This window comes from Cervus elaphus, chromosome 20 (assembly GCF_910594005.1).
Source record: "Cervus elaphus chromosome 20, mCerEla1.1, whole genome shotgun sequence".
Taxonomy (NCBI): domain Eukaryota; kingdom Metazoa; phylum Chordata; class Mammalia; order Artiodactyla; family Cervidae; genus Cervus; species Cervus elaphus.
Window position 1 is genome coordinate 29314466 of NC_057834.1, and position 23440 is coordinate 29337905.

At 35.0% G+C, this 23440-nt stretch overlaps 1 protein-coding gene and 1 non-coding gene across 4 annotated transcripts in view; one reads left to right on the forward strand and one right to left on the reverse strand.

Annotated features, from left to right (window-relative positions):
* NUF2 (NUF2 component of NDC80 kinetochore complex) overlaps positions 1–23421 on the reverse strand; it is a 37195-nt gene extending 13774 nt beyond the window's left edge. Inside the window, exons 1-10 of one of the 3 annotated variants that reach the window (XM_043877759.1) lie at positions 23273–23421; positions 19954–20088; positions 18443–18517; positions 17424–17500; positions 16867–16928; positions 8246–8343; positions 7030–7103; positions 4826–4922; positions 3619–3681; positions 1157–1294 (exon numbers count right to left, since the gene is read on the reverse strand). In XM_043877759.1, coding sequence (XP_043733694.1) covers positions 1157–1294; positions 3619–3681; positions 4826–4922; positions 7030–7103; positions 8246–8343; positions 16867–16928; positions 17424–17500; positions 18443–18517; positions 19954–20076 — 807 coding nt within the window. In that variant the 5' untranslated portion in view covers positions 20077–20088; positions 23273–23421. The other 2 variants (XM_043877760.1, XM_043877761.1) reach the window with 2 other exon arrangements.
* Positions 464–536, forward strand: TRNAC-ACA. The gene has a single exon. It is a non-coding gene; the product is annotated as a tRNA-Cys (tRNA).
* Positions 23422–23440: the final 19 nt, after the last annotated feature.

A 23440-nucleotide genomic window follows, 5' to 3' on the forward strand; every position in this document is an offset into this window, starting at 1 on the left:
GATGCTAAATTGTCTACCCACTTCTACTTCTATCCCCTCCTAAATCTATCTCCCACTGTTAATTCATAATTTCTTTAAACATAAATCATACCATGTTCCAACATCCCCCACTCATAAATTAGCCAATGGTGCACTCCTGCTCTAATGGTAAAATCCAGCATCCTGAAAAACCTGCCTGTTGCCTATTTTTCCATCATCATCTCATACCATTCTCCTTCTTATACATCATACTTTCTTCCTTGAATATAACTTCCTCCCTACTACTTATCTCATACAATTGGCACATGCTGTTCCCTTTGTCTTGAATGCTCTTCAAAGCATATAATTACTAAGATAACCTCTGTTCATCCTTCAGATGTAAGCATAAATTTTTACTTCCTTCCCATCTTTACCTCTAACTTTCACAATACTAAACTAGAGTACTCTCATTATGCTTTTTTGAAGCACCCTATGCTATTTAACTTCCCTGGTGGCTCAGATGGTAAAGCATCTGCCTACAATGCAGGAGACCCAGGTTCGATCCCTGGGTTAGGAAGATCCTCTGGAGAAGGAAACGGCAAGCCACTCCAGTACTCTTGCCTGGAAAATCCCATGGACCGAGGAGCGTGGTAGGCTACAGTCCATGGGGTCGCAAAGAGTCGGACATGACTGAGCAACTTCACATCACATGCTGTTTTTTATTTATTTCTCTTTTTGGTGCTTAAAAAAAAAAAAACAACACCGTTTTTAGAGCAGTTTTAGGTACACTGCAAAATTAAGCAGAAGGTACAGAATTCCCAAATACTTCCTGCCTCCATACATGCATATCCTATATTTTTTCATACTATATAATTTAAAATTATATAACTGATTATAAAATTAACACCATTCTTCCTTAAGATATAGTGACCTAAGTCTTATGAGGACAAATCACTTCTGTTTTTGATCACCCAGGGCAAAAAAAATTTGTTGCATAATTAAAAAAATGTCTTGAAATTATACTTCTTTTCTTATATCCACTTTAGAGAAGAGCTAAAAATTAGAGACAAAGGCCAAAAGTCTAAGAGGGAGAGATGTATAGATAATTTGGAAATTAGAAAATTAACACATGATTAAACAAGAGTTACTAAAAAATAAAAGAGGGACAGAAAAGCATTAAAATAAAAAGAAAACTCACTCTGGAATTTTTAAGCTTCTGGACTGTATCTTTCATTTTTTCTTTATAATTCTTAACTTTCTCTGGAGAATCCACAATTTTTGTTTTCAAATTCTCTTGTATTTCTTTCAAAGAAACCACTGACAATTTTAGTTCATTCTGTTGAAAAAACATTTAAATATATTAGATATAATAATAAAACTAGTGATTTGCCACTATAATAATGAAAAAGAAAAAAGAAATTGGATCTGATTTTGTTGTAGTCAGAACAACATACTAACTTCTGGCCGTATCACTTTCCTGCTTGACCGCTCACATTTGTCTGCAGGCCAAAGGTCAGGCTCCCTTGTACATTATGGAGCTCCTACTCTCCTCCCCGGTGTCATCTTCCACCAGCTTCCTGCTACACCCTACAGTCCGGTAATTCTAGTCTGCCTTATGTCTGGACAATTACAAGTGATCTCTTTCTGATCTCGGAATACTACCATCCGATTCCTGTACTGCAAATGAATTTCCATTAACCTTTGAAAATCCTCTTCCTACCTACTCTGTATTTTTTCTATAAACAGTATAATCATGTACATGATAATTATAATTATGTATTTAATATGTGTTTCTGAATTAACTGAGCAACCTGGGGTTGTAAAGTTATTTTTGCTTTCCCACAACCCAAAGAAAGTGATAGCACTGAGAAGGTACTCAGTATATGGTTACTGAACTAAAACAAATTTTCTTCTCCTGAATCTCAGACTATCAGGGGAACTGAATGAAGGGTCTCTGAGAACTCTCTTACATAAGACAAATTCAGTCCTATGCAAATAGAACAAAACAGCAACAAATAAGTATATGCATCTATACATGTGCATGTAATAGCATAGAAAAAGGACTGGTAAGGTATAACCTCTAGGGAAGGTTGGCTGAGAGAAGAGGGTCTTTCATGTCTCTCTCTCTCTCTCTAAATATATATATATATATATATATATTTACAACAGGAATGTATTACTATATCACTTGTATAATTTGTCTAAATTATTTTTAATTAAAATTTTTTAAAAAGTTCTCACTTTTTCATCAACTAACTCAGAAGCCAAAACTGAATGTTTGAAACAATATATTTGTTATTTTATTATTAGAATTTAGCATACCACCACATTATCTACTCTTTTAATACCCTATGAAATTAAACATCATTTTCCTTACATTAGCACTGACTCTTTATCACTTTTAGTCCCTTCACAAAAACTCTAAAATCTGATATTATATATAACTACAAAATGATTTTATTTTAATATAGATTTAAATGGGACAGAGAAATGAATAAAATTGAACCATAGTCAATACTACTCTGATAAAAACATCTGGCAATAAAAAGAGTGATAAAAAAGTAAGGAATATATTATACTAAGGTAAATTTCAGATAGTTATAAAATATAAGTATCAAAATAATAGGGAAATCATAAAAGTACAATGGGAAAATATGGGAAAAAATGAGGAATGAGATAGGCCTTTCTATACATAGAATTAAACCCAAATGTAGAAGGCTATCTCTATCAATTTTACTACATAAAAACATGAACCTTCTAATAGGAAAAAAATGATGAATTTGAAAGACAAATAGAGTTAAAACTCCTAACTCACGGAGGTTTAAAAAAAAATGAAATTAAAAAGGAACATAAACAGGTAATTCACAAAGTAAGAAATAATAACAAACCTCTGAATAAGGTGGTCTAAATCACTGAAAATCAAAAAAAATCAAAATGAAGATGAGACATTTATTCCTCTATAAGAATGACACAGATTAAAAAGGAAAAAAAAAACCATAAAAATATCCAATTTTGACAACAATGCAGAGAAAGGAATACTCTCATATTCTATACTAATATCTTTTTAGAAGTCAGTTTGGCAATATGGGCCAAATTTAAGTGTAATTCTCTTTAGCCCCAAAACCCTACATTTAGGAATCTACTAAGAAAAAAAGCAGCCTGGTGGGCAAATATAGATGTACATGTATAGGTGTGTAGCACACATATGCTATTGTTCAATGGCAAAAAATTTAGAAGCAATGTGAATGTCTATCAATAGGACACAGGATCGACATTAAGGTGCAGTTATCAAAATAATGGAGATCTATATAGACATGACAACTATTTATACTATAAAGCGAAAAAAAGCAGGTTTGAGTCACATAGAGTATAATATCATTTATGTAAAATTACACATATATATGTATATTTGCTTAGAGAAATGTAATCTGTGACATGTATCTGATTGTGTGGTGAATTTGTAGGTGATTTTCACTTTTGTCATACATTTCTGTGTTTCTGTATTTTTTACAACAATAGCCATCTATTCTATTGGAAAAAGTTAAATTAGCTTCACTTAAAGGGAAGAAAGAAAGAAACATTTAATAATAACGCACAGTTAAAATACTCCTACACACAAGATTCAAACCTTAAATGCTAGTTAAATGAAAAGATGCTTACCAAACGCTTGGTTTTCTCTGAAATATCTGACTTCTTTTGTGAATTTCCCTCTTGCAGCACTATCTAGGGAAAAAAAATAAACAACTATTTTACAGCGATTCAAACAGATTTAAATTTAGTCAATGCTTTTTCACAAAATAGAAGTCAGAAAGTAGAGGAATTAAACAGATTAGACCAGATATTCTCAAACTTTCTCTGTTCATTATGACCCTAAGGCCAAAATAAACCCCTAACAGATCCTTTATTGGGTCATTAAATTCAAATAACTGAGTATTCATGCCCTAACAACTTAGCAGCCCTTTGAAAAAGTAATACATGCAAATTGAAAGAAAAATACTATTTTTATGTTATTCTTAAACAGCTACAACTACTTCCAAATTGGATGGGTATGGGTATATTGTAAAAACTAAGTACTGTACACATCTTAGAATCATGAGTCACTGGCAATTTTCATTTCCTGTTGCATGATAATATTCACACAGCACTTGGCTTTTTATTATGCCAAAAGCCAAAACCCCAGGTTCAAAAGATATGAAAGGAAGGTAACATGAATTCATGTTGAAACTGTGAACTACCTTGAGCTGGATACTCAAGCAGTGTATGACAGATGCTGAATGTTGTTTTCCTTTAAAATTTAAAATATCCTGAAGCAACCTCGCGGGCTTGCTGTAGCACCCAGGGTGCCTCAGTGCACAATTTAGAAACATCAGGATTAGATATAGAAAAAAATCTTAATTCTAGTCAACAACATCACATATACCTTTGATACCATCAATAATCAGTTATTAAAATTCTGCTGACCTGGACAACAGAAATATATATTCATTATAATGTGAACAAATGGACGCAGCAATATATCCTATTTGTTTAGTAACTGAAAGTAATGTGGTGTTAGCCCCTCCACATCACATATACAAAAAACTTTTGAAAAAGATCTAAGGTGTCTAACAATAGACACCGTTTTTATTTACTTATTTTATTTTTATATATGTAAATATATAAAAATATATATATTATTATTTATTTAATTGGAAGACAATTACTTAACAATGTGTTGTGATGGTTTTTGCCATACACCAGTATGAATCGGCCACAGGTATACATGTACCCCTCCATCCTGAACATTTCCCTCCTCTCATTTCCCTCTCCACCCCATCCCTCCAAGTTGGATGCCCGGGCACCGGCCTTGGGTGCCCTGCTTAGATACCGTTTTTTGACGAAACTCTTGATTCAGCGATTGCTGCAGCTCCTGAATATCATCTGAAAGCTGCTTGAACTCTGCCTGCTCTTCAACTGGGACAGAACTGAACACAGCAAAATAAGTTAAAATAAGATGTATTAAGTTCTTAACCTTGAAAGTCCAAAAAAGGTCTCTGCTCTTCAACAACTTAAATGAAAAAAACTATCTGCTTTCATGTTTCTGAATTCTCATCCTTCCACATGACAATAATTTAAAATCCATGACCTGGACTCTACTACCCAGTAAAAATAAAAGTCAGATGAGCTCTTTAAATCCCTGCCACCAATCTATGCATGGTCTCATCTGCACACACATCTACCCTCACTCCATTCATTTTAGTGCTGATCCCATCTTTCACGGGCTCTCACCACCTCACACCTCTCTACTGTATCACCCATTTGTTTTGCTCCACAAATCCTTCCTAAGAGCACTTTCACATGTTCTAGTCTCTTCCATATGAATGCTATCAACTTTAGTTTTTGATATGTGGTATACAATTGTTACTTTAATTTTCATTTCCTTGACTGCTATTGAGTTTAATGATTTTTACGTATTTTTAATGGTATTTGCACTTAATCCTCTGTAAATTCCTTGCCCATTTTTAAAATTATTTTTTCCCACTAGTTTGTAGTTCTTTGTATTTTAGGAATACTACATGGGCATCATTAGAGATTGAAACACTTTGCTGCAAATGTTGCAAATTTCACTTCTAGTTTGCCATTTCTCTTTTGACTTGGTTTATCATAAATTTTGTTGTTGTTCAGTCATTAAGTCGTGTCCAAAGCTTTGAGACCCCGTGGACTATAGAAAGCCAGGCTCCTCTGTTCTCTACTGTCTCTGAGTTTGCTCAAATTCACATCCATTGAGTCCGTGATGCTAACCATCTCATTCTCTACCATCCCCTTCTTCTTTTGCCTTCAATCTTTCCCAGCATCAGAGTCTTCCAATGAGTTGACTCTTTGCATCATATGACCAAAGTGTTGGAACTTCAGCTTCAGTCATTCCAATGAATATTTGGGGTTGATTTCCTTTAGGATTGACTCATTTGATCTCTTTGCAGTCCAAAGAACTCTCAAAAGTCTTCTCTAGCACGATAATTTGAAAGCATCACTTCTTCGGTGCTCAGCCTTCTTTATGGCTCAACTCTCACATTCATACATGACTACTGGAAAAAAACATAGCTTTGACTTTATGAACATTTCTCGGCAAAGTGATGTCTCTGCTTTTTAATACTCTGTCTAGTTTGTCACAGTTTTCCTTCTAAGAAACAAACATCTTTTAATTTCATGGCTGCAGTCAACATCCACAGTGATTTTGGAGCCCAAGAAAATAAAGTCTGTCATTGCTTCCACTTTTCCCCTTCTATGTGAAATGAAGTGATGGGGTCAGATGCCATGATCTGCTTTGAATGTTGAGTTTTAAGCCAGCTTTTTCACTCTCCCCTTTCACCCTTGTCAACAGGCTCTTTAGTTCTTCTTCACTTTCTGCCATTATAGTGGTATTATCTGCATATTTGAGGCTGTTGATATTCGAACACTGTACAAACTTGCCATCTTAAATTTTATTATCTGACTCCTACTCCCAGTCTTTTCAGTTTACTGTTGTCTCTAAAGGCAATTTATGCCAGAGCAGGCTAAAAACAAAGTTTTTAACTGAAACAGAAAAACCCAAAACATCAACATATTAGAAGGGATAAAAAAATCCTTTTGTTCAAAATCAATACATATAAAGCCAAGAAATTATAACCCTTGAGTGATTTCTTCTCTTATCTGACCTTTAAGTCAAAACAAAACAAATCAAACAATAAACCTCAGGTGAAGGAATAAAAATTTTAAAGAATTAACTGATCCGAAGGAGAAAGACAGTCCTGTCAGTTACTGCTTACTACATAAGATAAATACCACTAGATATAATTTAGGAGCATAAGTTAATGGCTCTAAACATGTCTGGCTAATGTGCTAACAACAAAAAAAGAAAAGAATACACTATGTGTATATTAAGAGTTAAAAGAAGCAAAAGCTAGCTTTTCTTCTTGAAAAAAGGTCAACTTAAACACTCTATTTAGTAAGGAAGATAAAAGAGATGAAGTAGACTGTAGATTGTAAAATACTCTTTACCTTCATTTTGCATTTTGAAATTGAATTTATTTTATTTGTAAATTTCCTACTTACTCAAGTCTCTCCAATTTCATTAATGCCTCCTGGTGTGCAGTATTTAACTGCTGCATTTTGTCCACAGAAGATTTCTATTAAAGCAATTTTAACAATTTAATATTAGCATTTTTCAACATCAATCAGTGATGTGTTTAAAAAATATCCAGTACTTGCACACTCTACAACTTTCACCATGAGAATTAAGAAATTTAAGAAAGAATTAGGCACCTATGACAAATGAGTTAGGAATTTCTTTACTTATTCAACATACAAATGCTGAGTTCTTAACACAATTAATCATGGTGCTAGGTACCAGGAATAACTCCCAAGAAGACTAACTTGTAGTTCCTGGACTTAGATAGTTCAGTCTCTTTAACGAGTCAGAAAAATAAATATAAAACTATACAACTTGTCATAAGGCTGAATATAATGACATTCAACTCAACCTGGGTAATGTCTGAGAAGAAGTATCACAGAGGGTTCATAGAAATGATAGAAGTCTGAGCCATATCTTTAAAAAAATGAGAAATTAGCCAAGCAAAATTGTGTGTTAGTATGTATTGGCACACACATCTGTATGCTTTGGAGAGTATTTGATGTTTAAGTGGTATAGACTGATCATGATTTGTACAAGGAAATATTTATCTGTGTAGCTCAGTTGTTCAAGTACTAATTCTCTCGTGTTACCCAAGTGCTTTTCTAAAAGTATAGTACCCCAAACTGAGGGCAGATGGGAACAAATCACACAGATGACCCAAAATCTTTCTAAATTCTCTAAATTGTTGGTAAAAGGAATTTAAAGTGATTTACTTGATTCTTATAATGCAATGCTGAGCAAGCAGATGAACACCTAATTAGGCCATTATTTAGAAAGCAAATATAAACTTCAAATTTCTCAATTATTTAAAGAACATTACACTATCTATTAAACTCTAAAGAAAAAGAATTTGATTATCACTATTGTCTTCCCCCTCCATTTTCTAATAAAGGAAAAGGAGTCTCTGGTACAAAATTAGAATAAAAAACCCAGCCTCTCCCTAATGATACCAAAGAGAAAAGAAAATCTCATTCTGAGATAACCTTACTAAATTTGAAATTTCATATAAATATGTAAATTTGATTCTAATGGCCATTAAAAATTAGTTATCGTGACAACCACTTCAAGACATATTATTGGTGCATAAATGATGTTACTGATCTGGTATATGACCCCCAAAATACATTTGAATCTTACATATTGCCAAAGAAATTCCATATATGTCTCACGGCATGCTTCTCGGAAGTGAATAAAGTTGATAATGCCGCTTAAAAACCGAGTTGTCCGTTTTGCCTCTAAAAATAGAAAGCAAGCCTTCTTAAATAAATCTTTGAAACAGTAAAAGTGAAAATTTATCTTCTTCCCCCATATATTCTGCTTATAGTATACAGAACAAAAATATTTGTATGCTAATTAACCAAAGTATAGAATATGTGCACTAACTTAATGATCACAATTACCTTAAAAAAAAAAAAAAAGCAATTTTGGCCATGAGAGAACAGAGACCAGATATACCATCCCATCCTAAACAACCAGAAAACCAGATAAAAAATATAAAATAACAAGTTGTAGACACTGAACTATAAGTAATCTATGATAGCAATTTCTAAGAGAGGTAAATGAGGTGAACCCTACTAACGCACTAGCCTACCACTTGAGTGAATTTTCAGGCTGTATCCTGGGGGAGACCACAACTCTTGAGTTTTGCTGAGACATGAAGACAGAATTTAGAGTTTGGAGAGAACAAAAAAATTAGGATTTTTAGAGTTTAAAGAGGCCAAGGAAGCTAGAATATATAAAAACTCTATCTTCTTGACTCAGCCTTCATGAATATAGTCTATAAATACATTCTGTTGGTTCAGGAAGGTTCAGAAAAGCTATAGCATTATAAGGACAGAAAGGAGAGACCCAAATCAAACTTTTACAGCTGAAAAATAAAATATCTGAAATGAAAAATACACTAGATAGGATCAACAGCAGATTATATCTACAGGTGAAAGGATTAATGAAACTGAAAACAGCAATAAAAGCTATCTAAAATAAAAGTCAGAGAGAAAAAAACAAATAGAATATTTAGGAACTTAAGGACAATATCAAGCAGCATAATAAATGTGAGTCCTACAAAAAGGAACGGTAGAAAAAACTTTTATAGAATAGCTAAATGTTTTCCAAATTTGACAGAAACTTGAAACATAACCAGGCTTCCCTGGTGGCTCAGATGGTAAAGAATCTGCCTGCAATGCAGGAGACGTGGGTTCAATCCATGGGTCAGGAAGATCCCCTGGAGGAGGAAATAGCAACCCATTCCACTATTCTTGCCTGGAGAACCCATGGACAGATGAGCCTGGAGGGCTACAGTCCATGGGGTCACAGAGAGTTGGACACGACGGAGTGACTCACACACACACATAAACATATCCAAGGAACTATAAACATATCTAAGGAAGGGGACAAAAATAAAAGCTTCAAAGGAAAACTAATATAAAGAGAAAGTCTTATTAAAAACTGCCAGACATGAGGAGAATCAAGAGAGAATAACTCCAGGCTCAGTAAGCAATTAGTTTGGATTATTAACTTTCATGAAGAAACAGCTGATCACACCTTGGACTCACATGACACAGGGAATTGGAGCTGAGGTCCCTACAAGATGTGGGACTCTAGAAAGTTTATATCCTTAGTGAGATGGTAGATTAAGGGGATAAAATGCAGGGAAATGACAAAGTTAGTAGTGTTTCTGCATCGTCTCTGTGAGGAAATAATCTCCTCTGAGAACTCTAAATCTTGGACTCATTGCCATAAGGATTTTTATTTTAAACTATATATTTGATCTAAGAACTATCAAAATTAGGCATTTAGATAAAAAGCGGTCTTTGACCTATGATAATCCTGAAATAACTTCCAAAAACAAAAGATATCTCAGAAGGGATGTGGCCTCAAATCCCGAAGCCAAAGAGTCACAGGACTACTCTGTTGAAGATAAAACTTAAATTTATAATCACAAATGCATGTGTGTGTGTGTCAAGTACAGGCAGGATGTAGAGAAATTGAAACTACCACACAAACATCTATAATAAAGCCATGGGATACAACTAAATCAAGGCTAGAGGGAAATTTATAGCACCAAACATCTATGTTAGGAAAGAAGAAAGGTCTCAATTGATGGCCTCAGCTTCTATCTTTAAAAGACTAGGAGGAAAAAAAAAGAAAAGCAAACCCAAAGTAAGCATGAAAAAAGAAAGAATAACAATGAGAACAAAAGCCAATTAGACAAAAAACAGAAATAAAATACCTAAAAACTAGTGAGACAAAAAGCTGGTTTTTTCAAAAGATCAGCAAAATTGATAAACCTCTAGCCAGATTGATCAGGGAGAAGTAAATGAATGAAGAAACAAATAACTAATGTCAAAATGAGAGAGGGGACATCACTACTGACCTCAATGATACAGGAAAAATATGAGCAACTTTATGTTAATAAATCTGCCCATTTTAAGTAAATAGATAAACTCTCTGAAAAGGTAACCTACAAAAGCTCACTTAGTAGCTCTGGAAATAACCAGCATAATCCTTTATTTACTGAAAAAAATAAATTAATTAATAATTCACACCTTCTCACAGAGAAAACTCCAATCCCAGATGGATTCACTGGTGAATTCTATCGAACATTTAATAAAGAAATAATACAAGTTTTACATTAACAATTTCTGAAAATGAAAAAGGGAATCTCTCTAAACTCATCCTGAAAGGCCAGCAATATCTTGATATCCAAATTTGTCACTGCAGTAGCATTACAAAACAAAAAAATACAGACCAATAGCTCTCATGAACATGATAACAAAAACACAACAAAATATTAGCAAATCAAATTCAGCAATATGTTAAAAAAAAAAAACTATCATAACCAAATGGGATTCATCCTGAATACAAAGTGGACTTAACATTCAAAAATCAAACAATGTAATCCACTATTCTGAAGAAGAGAAAGCACATGATTTTCTCACCAGATGCAGAGAAGAAATTTAACAAAAGTGAACACCCACTCATGATACAAAATACAAAGAGAAGTTGCTTACCATGATAAACGCCATTTAAGAAAATCCTATAACTAACATACTTCCTGATAAAAGCCTAAATGCTTTCCCCTGAAGAATAGGAATAACACAATGATGCATACTCTCAACATTTTATTCAACATTATGCTAGAAGTCCTAGCCACTGCAGAAGGAAAGAAAAATAAGTAAAATACATCTAGACTGGAAAGATGTAAAACCATCTTTGTTCTCAAACAACAGGACTGCCAGTGTAGAAAACCCTAAGGAATCTATTCTAAAAATCTATTAAAAATAAGGTCACTATATAAAAAACAATTGTCTCTCTACACTAGTAATGTCCAATCAATTCAAAATTTAAACTGAAAGAAATATGCAATATCAGTTACAGATAAATTTAACAAAATGTATATGACCTGTACTCTGAAAATTATAAAACACAGTCATAAAAAATTAAAGACAACCTAAATAAATAGAGGTATAAACACTTGGATCACAAGACCTAATATTATCAAGTTGTCTCAATTATCCACCAAATGAACTATATATTCAAAGTAATCTCAGTCAAAATTCCAGGAGATTATGGAGAGTAGAGGGGCACAAAAGTGACAGGCTAATTCTAAAATTTATATGAAAATACAAAAGACCAGAACAACTAAAACAATTATGAAATAGAGAACAAAGTTGGAGAACTTAAACACGGCCTGATTTCAAGACTTACTATAAAGGCTAAAGTAATCAAGGTAGTATGGTTGGTGCAAAGACAGACATAGATCTATGGAGCAAAGACTGAAGCCAGAAATATATATATTAACTGACTTTTTAATGCAGAATTTTTAGAGCACTTTAGGTTCACAGAAAAATTAAGCAGAAAGTAGAGTTTCCATGTATTCTATGTCCTGATACAGACTACTCCACTATCAACATCCCCCACCTGAGTGGTACATTTGTGACAAAAGATGAACCTACACTGACATGTCATTATTAGTCAAAGTCCATAGTTCACATTAGAATTCACTCTTGGAATGTACGTAGAAATCCGTACATTCTACAGATTTTGACAAAGGTATAATGACACAAATATAACACTGTATAACTACAGTATTATACAGGATAGTTTCACTGCTGTAAAAAATCCTCTCTGCCCTGGTTATCCATTCTTTCTCCCCCCACAGTCCCTGGCAAACAATGATCTTTTTACTATCTTCATAGTTTTTGCCTCTTTCAGATTGTCATAATTGTAATAGTCCTGGAAACAGCATTTGCAGACTGACTTCTTACATTTAGCGATATGCATCTAAGATTCCTGATGTCTTTTTATTGCTTCATAACTCATTTCTTCATAGCACTAAGTAATATTCCCCTGGCTTGATGTACTAGTTTATTCATTCACCTACTGAAGGATGTCTTGCTTGCTTCTAGGTTTTGACAATTATGAATAAAGCTGCAAAAAGATGTCAGCAGGTTTTTGTGTGGACATGAGCTTTCTAGACGTTTGGATAAATACTAAGGCACATGACTACTGGGTCACACAGTAGGGATACACTTAGCTTTGTGAGAAACTGACAACTGTCTCCCAAGGCTGCTTTGCTATTTTGCATTCCCACAAGCGAGAAATCAAAGTTCCTGCTGCTCCATATCCTTCCTCATCAACATTTGGTATGGTCAGTGTTTTAGATTTCTGCCGTCCTAATAGATGTGCAGAATGTACACTTTTGACAAATGTGCCAGGGTAGTTCAATGGCAAAAGGATAATGAGTGGTGCTAGAATACTTTGATAATCATATGCATAAAGGAAAAAAAGTGAACCTTGCCCTTAGCCTCACATAATATACAAAAATTTACGCATTAAATAATAAAGGCTGAAACTATAATATGCTTACAGCAAAATAAAGGAGTAAAATTTAGCCAAATGAATACTTGAGGCCAAGATTTTCTGACAGAATGCAAAAAATAGTTTTATGAATGACAAAAGAAAAATCAATTCAAATACCAATTAGAATATTCAATTTATTAGAATATTCAAAATTCAAATATATTTTGCTTTAGAAAAGACATGGTTATGAAACTGAAAAAGCAAGTAACAGACCAAGGGAAAAATTTGTATAACACATATCTGATAAACTACTTGTTTCCAAAATATCTGAAGAAACCTTCCAACTCAATCATAAGACAAACAATTCAATTTTTAAAAAGTAGCTAAAGGATTCAAATAGATACTTCACCAAAGATATATGGAGAGCAAATAAGCATGTGAAAATTTACTCATTATTATCTAGCCATGAAGGATATGTGAACTGAAACCATGAAACATAACTGGACAGTCTTTGCGTGCACGCGGGCTCAGTCATGTCCCACTTTTTGTGATCCATGTACTGTAGCCCACCATGCTTCTTTGTCCACGGAATTTTCCAGGCAAGAATACTGGAGTGGGTTGTCATTTCCTACTCCACATGATCTTCCCTGACCCAGGATCAAACCCACATCTCTTGTGTCTCCTGCATTAGCAGGTGGATTCTACACTACTGTGCCCAGAGACAGCATTTAGCATGTCCAATTAAAAACCTACAGTATCAAGTACAAGGAGGATGTAGAAAAACTGAAACTATCACATATTGCCAATGAAATTCACTAGAGCTTTACGATACAGCCACTTAGAAGAACAATTTGGCAGTTTCTTAAAAAGGTTAAGCATGTGCTTATTATGTAAACCAGCATTTCCATTTTTAGCATTTATCCCATCTGAATGCAGAGTTCCAAAGAAGAGCAAGGAGAGATAAGTAAGCCTTCCTCAGTGATCAATGCAAAGAAATAGAGGAAAACAATAGACTGGAAAAGACTAGAGATCTCTTCAAGAAAATTAGAGATACCAAGGGAACATTTCATCAAAGATGGGCTCAATAAAAGACAGAAATGGTATGGACCTAAGAGAAGCAGAAGATATTAAGAAGAGGTGGCAAGAATACACATAAGAACTGCACAAAAAAGATCTTCACAACCCAGATCATCATGATGGAAAGATCACTCACCTAGAGCCAGACATTCTGGAATGCAAAGTCAAGTGGACCTTAGGAAGCATCACTATGAACAAAGCTAGTGGAGGTGATGGAATTCCAGTTGAGCTATTTCAAGTCCTAAATGATGATGCTGTGAAAGTGCTGCACTCAATATGCCAGCAAATTTGAAAAACTCAGCAGTGGCCACAGGACTGGAAAAGGTCAGTTTTCATTCTAATCCCAAAGAAAGGCAATGCCAAAAAATGCTCAAACTACTGCACAATTGCACTCATCTCACACGCTAGTAAAGTAATGCTCAAAATTATCTCCAAGCCAGGTTTCAACAGTATATGAACCGTGAACTTCCAGATGTTCAAGCTGGTTTTAGAAAAGGCAGAGGAACCACAGATCAAATGCCAACATCCGCTGGATCATCCAAAAAGCAAGAGAGTTCCAGAAAGACATCTATTTCTGCTTTAGTGACTATAACAAAGTATTTGACTGTGTGGATCACTACAAACTGTGGAAAATTCTTAAAGAGATGGGAATACCAGACCACCTGAACTGCTTCTTGACAAATGTGTATGCAGGTCCGGAAGCAATAGTTAGAACCGGAAATGGAACAACAGACTGGTTCCAAATAGAGAAAGGAGTATGTCAAGACTCAGACATGACTGAGTGACTGAAATGAACTGACCTGAAAACCTTTGACTGTGTGGATCACAACAAACTGAGGAGAATTCTTAAAGAGATGGGAGTACCAGACCTTACCTGCCTCCTGAGAAACCTGTATGCAGGTCAAAAAGCAACAGTTAGAACCGAACATGAAACAACAGACTAGTTCAAAATTGTGAAAGGAGTATGTCAAGACTGTATTTGTTGCCCTGCTTATTTAACTTATATGCAGAGTACATCATGTGAAATGCCGAGCTGGTTGAAGTACAGCTGGAATGAAGATTACCAAGAGAAGTATCAATAACCTTAGATATGCAGATGACACCACTCTTACGGCAGAAAGTGAAGAGGAGCTAAAGAGTCTCTTGATGAAGGTGAAAGAGGAGAGTGAAAAGCTGGCTTAAAACTCAACATTCAAAAACCCAAGATCATTGCATTCGATCCCATAGCATCATGGCAAATAGATGGGGAAAGAATGGAAACAGTGACAGGCTTTATATTCTTGGGCTCCAAAATCACTCAGATGGTGACTGCAGCCACAAAATTAAAAGACACCTGCTCCTTGGAAGAAAAGCTATGACCAACCTAGACAGTATATTAAAAAATTAGAGAAAACATTTTGCCAACAATGATCTATATAGTCAAAGCTATGGTCTTCCCAGTAGTCATGTATGGATGTAAGAGATGGACCATAAAGAAGGCTGAACACGGAAGAATTGATGCTTATGAACAGTGGTGTTGGAGAAGACTCTTGAGAGTCCCCTGGACTGCAAGGAGATCCAACCAGTCAATCCTAAAGGAGATCAGTCCTAACTATTCATTGGAAGGACTGATGCTGAACTGAAGCTCCAATACTTTGGCCACCTGATGTGAAAAGTCGATTCATTAGAAAAGACCCCAATGCTGGGAAAGATTGAAAGCAGGAAGTAAAGGGGACAACAGAGGGCAAGATGGTTGGATGGCATCACTGACTCCATGGACATGAGTCTGAGCAAGCTCTGGGAGATGGTGAAGGACAGGGAAGCCCAGTGTGCTGCAGTCTATGGGGTCGCAAAGAGTCAGACAAGACTGAGCAACTGAACAGCAACCTTTATCCACAGAAATGAAAATATGTGCATACAAAGATTTGTTCCCTAATGTTCACAGCAACTTTATACCCAATGGCCAAAACTGGAAGCAATTCAAATGTCTTACCAACTGGACAATGAATAAATAAACTGTATACTTATGATAGACTGCTACTCTAAAATAAAAGGACAACATACTAATAAATACAATAACGTGGACAAATCTCAAAAGCCTTCTGCTAAGTTAAAGAAGCCAGACACAAAAGACTATAGACTCTATGATTTCAATTACATGAGGTTCTGAAAAATCAAAATATTATAGTGATAAAAAGTAGATTAGTGCTTGCAGGTTAAATGCATGACCAAAGAAACCTGACTGCAAAGGGATATAAGGGAACTGTGAGGGCTCATGACTGTGGTACGGGTTATATTACTATATACATTTCCTAAGATTTATTCAGTTATGCATTTAAAATTAGTGAATTTTTAATTTTGTATAATTTATATGCCAATAAACAACAAAAAAAGTAGGAGATCCAAAATGGGATAAAAAATAAATTTTTATATAGTACACCTAATACCTTGAAACATAAAATAACTTGAATCAAATAAATTAAGGGACACAAAATTAGGAGAACTTTACATTTTAATACAGTATCATGACTATCATTATTATCAGTGTTAAAAGGTGTTTTCTTCATGGTAAAAAGTAATTATGATATTTGATAAAACTGGTATGATTAATTCATTATGCAACATCACAGCTTGCATATTGTTTGTATTCATAATCTCAAATTTACAGAACGTTTTCAAATGTAAAGAGTTAAGAAAAACTAATCAAAAAAACAGCTTTTCTGTGACTTTACAAAGGAAAATTTTCCAATAATGGGATATTAAAAAATTCATCCTTGAGAATCAAGACACACTTTCTAAACCCAAGTTTCTTTAAGTCTTTTCTTTTTTCACATTATTGACAGAAAGGTAAAATGTTAGATTAAGGCCAAACATTAAAAATTGTTTTAATTTTCACTTACTTGGATATAGAATATCAGCAATCTCAAAGTCATTCACCCGACAGATGGGCAGAAATGAGTCCCTTGAAGATAAAGTGGAGCAAGCATATTGAAAAGGATCTTTTGAATTACATTCTAAGTCAAAGAGGATAAACATCCTTTTATCAAAAAGACTTCTGGATATATTTCTCAGTGTCAAAGGACTGAGTCAGAAGTCTACTACAATACATAATCATATACCACTGAAATCTACTTTTTCTGTATATTACACAACTATTCATGTAATACCAAGGTATAGTTATAGATTCTAATAACACACAATCTTGGAGGTACCAGGACTCTCTAAGACGCAAAACTCTAACAATTTTAGACTCACAGTATCTTAATACATCAACTGAAAGAACTGAAGTGGAGGCAGTTAGCTGTATTTGCTAGAAAAGTACAATTTTGAATATTTATGGGAGGGAATGGAGTGAAAAATGGTAGAAATTCCTTTCCAAAGAAAATCATGTCTTTAAGAAAGCCAAATGTAATGTAAATACAAAGGTGGAGTAAGAAAATAATGACTCTTTACTTACAAATGAATAAACAAATTGCTGACTGGTAAGAAGCCTTCCATTATATGTGGATACATGACTTCAGAGTTCACTGGCATCTAAACGTAATAAATCACAAAATCCAAATTACAAATTGATTAGACAGAACGAGAAAAATTTTCAGCCTCAAGAAAGTTTAATCATAGATTAAAATCAAAATATATTAACTTGCTATCATTAAACAAACAATGCAGATCCTGGCACAAAACTAGACGTGTCATTAATATTAATAATGCTCAGTTCATAAGTGAGTGTTCAATAAAGACTTTTTAAATGAATGAAAAAATAAAGGGGCAATGATTAGCATTTGCTAAATATCAGGTACTCTGCTAAATTATTATATAAATATATTCTTAACATATATTCCTCCTTAATTTTTATAACAAAAGTAGGACAGAGTACTAACCTTATTTTATAGACAAAGAAACTAAACCTTAACAAGATTTCATAGTAAATAAATGACAAACCCTTTGATTTTCAAACATCATATATTGAGATTCTACAGATACTGCATTTTTGTACATCTTCAGTTGATGCCCTGATGATTTAACAATAACATCAAAAAAAGATTAAGAAAAATAATTTTCCTACTAGAAATACATAATTTGCTATAAGTTCAACTACTTTATTTCAACTATTTCCAATCTCAGTGCATATCTCTTATTCTAATTTGGAAGTCCTTCCTGAGAAGAGAACAGTATCTGTGAAGACTTTGCTATTGCTTATTGTAGTCTCTGAAGACAAGCCTGAAAATATGTTAATAACTGCAGAGAATCAATAACTTGTTTCATTTAGGTCTTCAGTAATAGTTTTCATCTCAGTAAAGCTATCAATATAAATCATTACTACACCTAAGATTCCTTTGTAAATGACATTAACTTTAAATAAGTCTTTGATTTTGCTAAAAATAAAGTCAAGAACTTCCTATCCTGTAAACCAACATCAATGTGAGCAGGAGAAATGCAGCAAAAAAACATAATTTTGCTTCATCTTAAACCCACCATGTAAAAATGCTCCAGTCGAATTCCATATACGATCTGTAAAGCTCTCATGTAGATCATATGCAAGACTTCAGGCTATAACAGAAAAATAACTTTTAATACTCTGTTGTACCACTATCACCATTACTGTCCAATATTGTAGTTAATGGATAAACAGAAGGGTGACAACATTACTCCATTTCCCTTGAGATATTTTTTTGCCACTTTATTTTTTAATTGAAGGATAATTGCTTTATAGAATTTTGTTGTTTCTGTCAAACATCAACAAGAATCAGCCATAGGTACACCCATGTGCCCTCCCTGCTCAGCCTCCCTCCCAACCCCACCCCTCTAGGTTGTCACAGAGCTCCTGTCTGAGTTCCCTGAGACATACAGCAAATTCCCACTGGCGATCTGCTTTATATATGATATTGTAAGTTTCCATGTTACTCTCTCCATACATCTCATCCTTAATTTCTCCATATTTTAAAACACCTTATATACTCATCAGTTTGCTCATATGTGCTGAGTCATAGGTACTGGTCAATAAGATCAGTTGTTTAGGCTTATACACGGAATGATAACAAGAATATTCAAACACAATCCAAGCAGTCTATCCACATTTAGGGAATGGAAGAATAGGTTAGTCTTTCAAAACATGTCATCAAACATATGACAAAAATAATGAGGGCTTTTTTTTTTTTTTCAAAGAAGAACACGGGAAACCTTGTTTGATGCCTCAGATGTTAATATGCCTTAGCTGTTAAAGGGACTATTATGATCCAGGAGGTATACATTTAATAGGATAGTATGGGATTTTTAACTTTTATCTTCCAAATCAGCAGTTTCCAAATGCTGGCCTATAGAACCTTTTCTCATCCATATGAGAAACAAGTTTGTTTATTCTGAGATTATTCCTTCCATTTTAAAGAATTAAAGAGTCATCAAGATCAAAAAGTTTAAGTTCTACATCATTAAACCAGGTTTTATTATGTTATCACTTCAAGATGAACACAGGAAAATGGAAGGAGACTGGGATTTTCTGTAACACACGACTAGTTCATTTCTGCATTTAACAACTAAAGACATAAAAAACACTATGTGTCAAAACAAGTCAATTCCCTGTTGGGGCATAATGCAAGAAAATTAATCTGTAAGCTTCCCAAGAAGATTGTTTCTAAGCACTTTTTGTGATTGGAAACCACCTGGAGTAAGTTCCTTCAAGCTTTACCAATAAATGATACCCTCAGACCACTACTCCAATAATAAAGTTTAATGTACTGTAATACATCTATGGTTTAGAAGCTTTTTTTGGAAGACAACAACCACCTTAAAGACTTGAACTCCTAATAGGAATGCAGAAGCTGCCCCACATAAAAGCAGTGTTATTTTAAAATAACTCTAGTTGAGAGATTTTCTCTGGATTAAAATTACTAGCCTATATCAAATAGTGATATACATGCCTTTCCCCACACATTACAGACCTAGTGTAGCCTGTATATTAACCACATGCAAAAAGAACCACATTTTACCTTGGGATTTGGAGAAAGATCATTCTTAGAGAGGTTTTTACCATCAGCTCCTGTTAAGATTTTGTTTCGAATATGAACCACAATTTCAGCTGCATTATATCTAGGAAAAGACAAAGTTTCCATCTTGGGAGTCTCCTGTTGGTTTGAAGGAATTAAAAACAAAGATCAGAAACATGGCACAATCAGGAGTTCTCACTACCTGGAAGCTGACAAATACAAGGACAAAATTAACAAGCTAAGGTTGAACTATATTTATGGTAGTGCTATTGTCAAATTATCAAACATCCTAGTAAGATAATATTAAAAACAAATATATATATACACACACACATACATATTCTAAAACAACACAGTCATTTTCTAATTTAACTAATACTGTTTTCTTTTTCATGGGAAAGAGGACTTAGGTTGAACAGACAGATGAGAAACTATGTTTTTTGGTTTGTTTTTTTTTAGTTTGGGAGGCCGAGTTCAATAAGATCCCAAAGATTAATCCTCAAAGTAAAATATATAGGTAACACTATCAGCAGAATCTATACACAAACAACAGCAACATAGGGTAAATAAATAATAAGCTGTACTGTACTCTGATTTGACATTCTATTTAATGACACACAGTGAGATGATTAATAAGGTTTAAGATGTAAGTAGGATGAGAGAGAAAAAAACAGAGTAAGAATAGAATAGCTGTGAGTAAAAGTCATCAGTCATGTCATCATCATTCTTTGTGACACCATGGATTGTAGCCCACCAGGCTCCACTGACCATGGAATTTTCCAGGCAAGAATACTGGAGTGGGTTGCCATTCCCTTCTCCAGGGGATCTTCCTGACCCAGGGATTGAACACAGGTCACCGGCACTGCAGGTAGATTCTTTACCATCTGAGTCTCCAGGGAAGCCCATGAATAGCTGTAACTGGCAGGAATTCCAATCACCAGATGAGAACTTGAAAAATAAAATAACCAAAAAACCACTCCGTACAATGTCCTTCAACAGTGAAATATTCGCACCTGTGTCCTCCGAGAGCAGTTGCTCTCACAATTTTGGAGACACTTTTGGTTGTCTGCACTAGACTGAGGATGCTACTGGAACCTAGTGGGTGGTAGGCCCAGCATGCTGCGAAACACCCTGAAAGGTGATTGACAAATAACTTCCCAGCTCTGCCTAAACATTAGAAACCTCACAGAATTCACTGTCTCAAGGCAACTTTTTGTCCACCTTAGTATGAATCTAATAATCAGATAACTTTCTCATACTATACAGAAATCTGTTTGTTATAACTCATTCTGGTCCTACTTCTTGTCATTGCAACTAAATAGAATTTATTATTCCTTGGTCACATGACTCCACTTTCAAAAAATGTGAAGAAATCTATCATATCTCTCTGCTTAGTCCTCTCTGATCTAAAGAAAGTATAGTTTAAGAATAGCCACTCTATTTATGACTTTTAGAAACTATCATTCTGCTCATTTACCTCTACAACTATTTCATCAGTGTCTTCTTAAAATGTAATGCTCAAACTGAACATAATACTCCAGATATGGTCTGATTACGGTGGAATATCAATACAGTTGGCAATAGTCACTACTCATCTAACGCTACTATAACACTTACTGACAAATGTGTGTGTGTGTGTGTCTGTGTGTCTGTGTATGGGCGTTTGACTCAAAGTCCCAGAACTTTTTCAACGTAGCCCACTTCTCCATGACTTTTTACATGACTTTGTAGTCCACTAGCCAGGAGTTCTCCATGCTCTTTTTACATAACTGATTATTTGAACCTTAAGGATTTGTATTTCCTATGACTGAATTTCCCATTATTCCTATTTCATACTATTGAATTTCATAATTTGCATTTCCTATTATTGACTTTCATAATTCCAGACTTTCCTTCTATAGTCAGAATCTTTTTGTATCCAGATTCTGACACCTCACATGTTATATGTCCCTTTTAACATAAATATGCATTCTATATTTTCATCTGAGTCATAGATTTGAAAATCATTGCCCAAAGAAAGACTGCAGAAAAAGTCAATTTTCCAAAACAAACTATTAATATAGCTGGATCAGAGATTATTCCAATAGAGAAAGAGGTGCAAAATACAATATCTTCATAATTATTATCACACATCTCTCCCTTCTAAAGTCTTGTGCACTTTGCTATCAGGTTAATCTGCATAGAACAACAAATGCATCAGGTAACATCTTTACAAAAATAATTACTTGCCCTACCCATCACATCAAATTCAAATGTTTCTGCTTGGCTTTTAAAAACTTCCACAATTTAATAACCTAATCTATTTTCTGTTACAAGTTAGTCCCCTCCAGGACGTTTCCCAAACTTCCAATGTTTCCTTTTGAAACCACCTCTCCTATCTAACTTCCGCTTTTGTTTGATAGTACAATTTCAGTTCCAATTTGTCACGAGTGTGTGGAGAGAGGGAGGGAGAACGGGACAGGGAGGAGAGGGAGAGAAAAAGACAAGAGGTGGAGAGGCCTTCCAATCCAGTTTGAGCTCTCTGGTGAGATAAAGTATATAAATGGCCTAATATGTAAAGTAGCAGGCCATTTACTGCTAATCACCTCTAGGTGTCTCATTATCTGCAACACCACAATCCAGCGCACAGCAGGTTCATTTTTCTAAAATAAACTAGATCGTGGAAATCAAAAGCCCAAGGAGCCGATGCTAAACAAGGAAAAAAGAGTCCCAACCTCAAAAGATTAAAAGTTTCCTGAACTTATTCAGGGAAAAATGATCGTGCCATGCACGCAAAGCGCTATATATACACCGCCCTCTTCCTCTGACTTTTGGATTGGCATGATATTTCTAATATCACACCGCAGGTTGACGAGCTGCGGTCCAGTGGGTCGCAAAGAACACGACCTGGAGACTGAACAGCAACAACAAGATGATATTTTAGCCTTTCGATTTTTGGTTTTGACTTTGGTTAAGCGATGTTTGAGTAACGGAGATTCATGACAGCATCTGGAACCCCATTATCTTCTAAATAAATCGGTTAAAAAATATAGAAATACAACCTTCAACTGACCAGCTGGACCTCAAGTTTCTTCTCGCGTAATCTTTGCTGTACCAGAAGACAGACATTCGTTTCGTAGGAAACGAGTTCAGATTGTTTTGGGGACTAAAATCTAACAAAAACGACCGATGAGCTCACCCGCACCACCCAAAGGCGGGCTTCTGCAGCCTCCTCCCCAGCGACGCGTGTAACGAAAACACTGTCAGGCCCGTGGCTCCAGAGCGAGAGAGCACACACTGTCTCCCGGACTCCGTCCACGCGTGTCTCTCTGCTCTCACCTACCGCAGCAGCCGCCCTCAGGACGGCGGCGAGTCCGTGGAGCAGCCACAGGCGAAGTCAAAAGTCAGCAAACACCGACCGTTGTCAATTTTCAAACCCGCCGCCTCCTACTGGAAGTCCCTCCCCGTTCCGCCCCGCCCACTTCCTGCGCTCCGGCCGCGCCGGGTACCG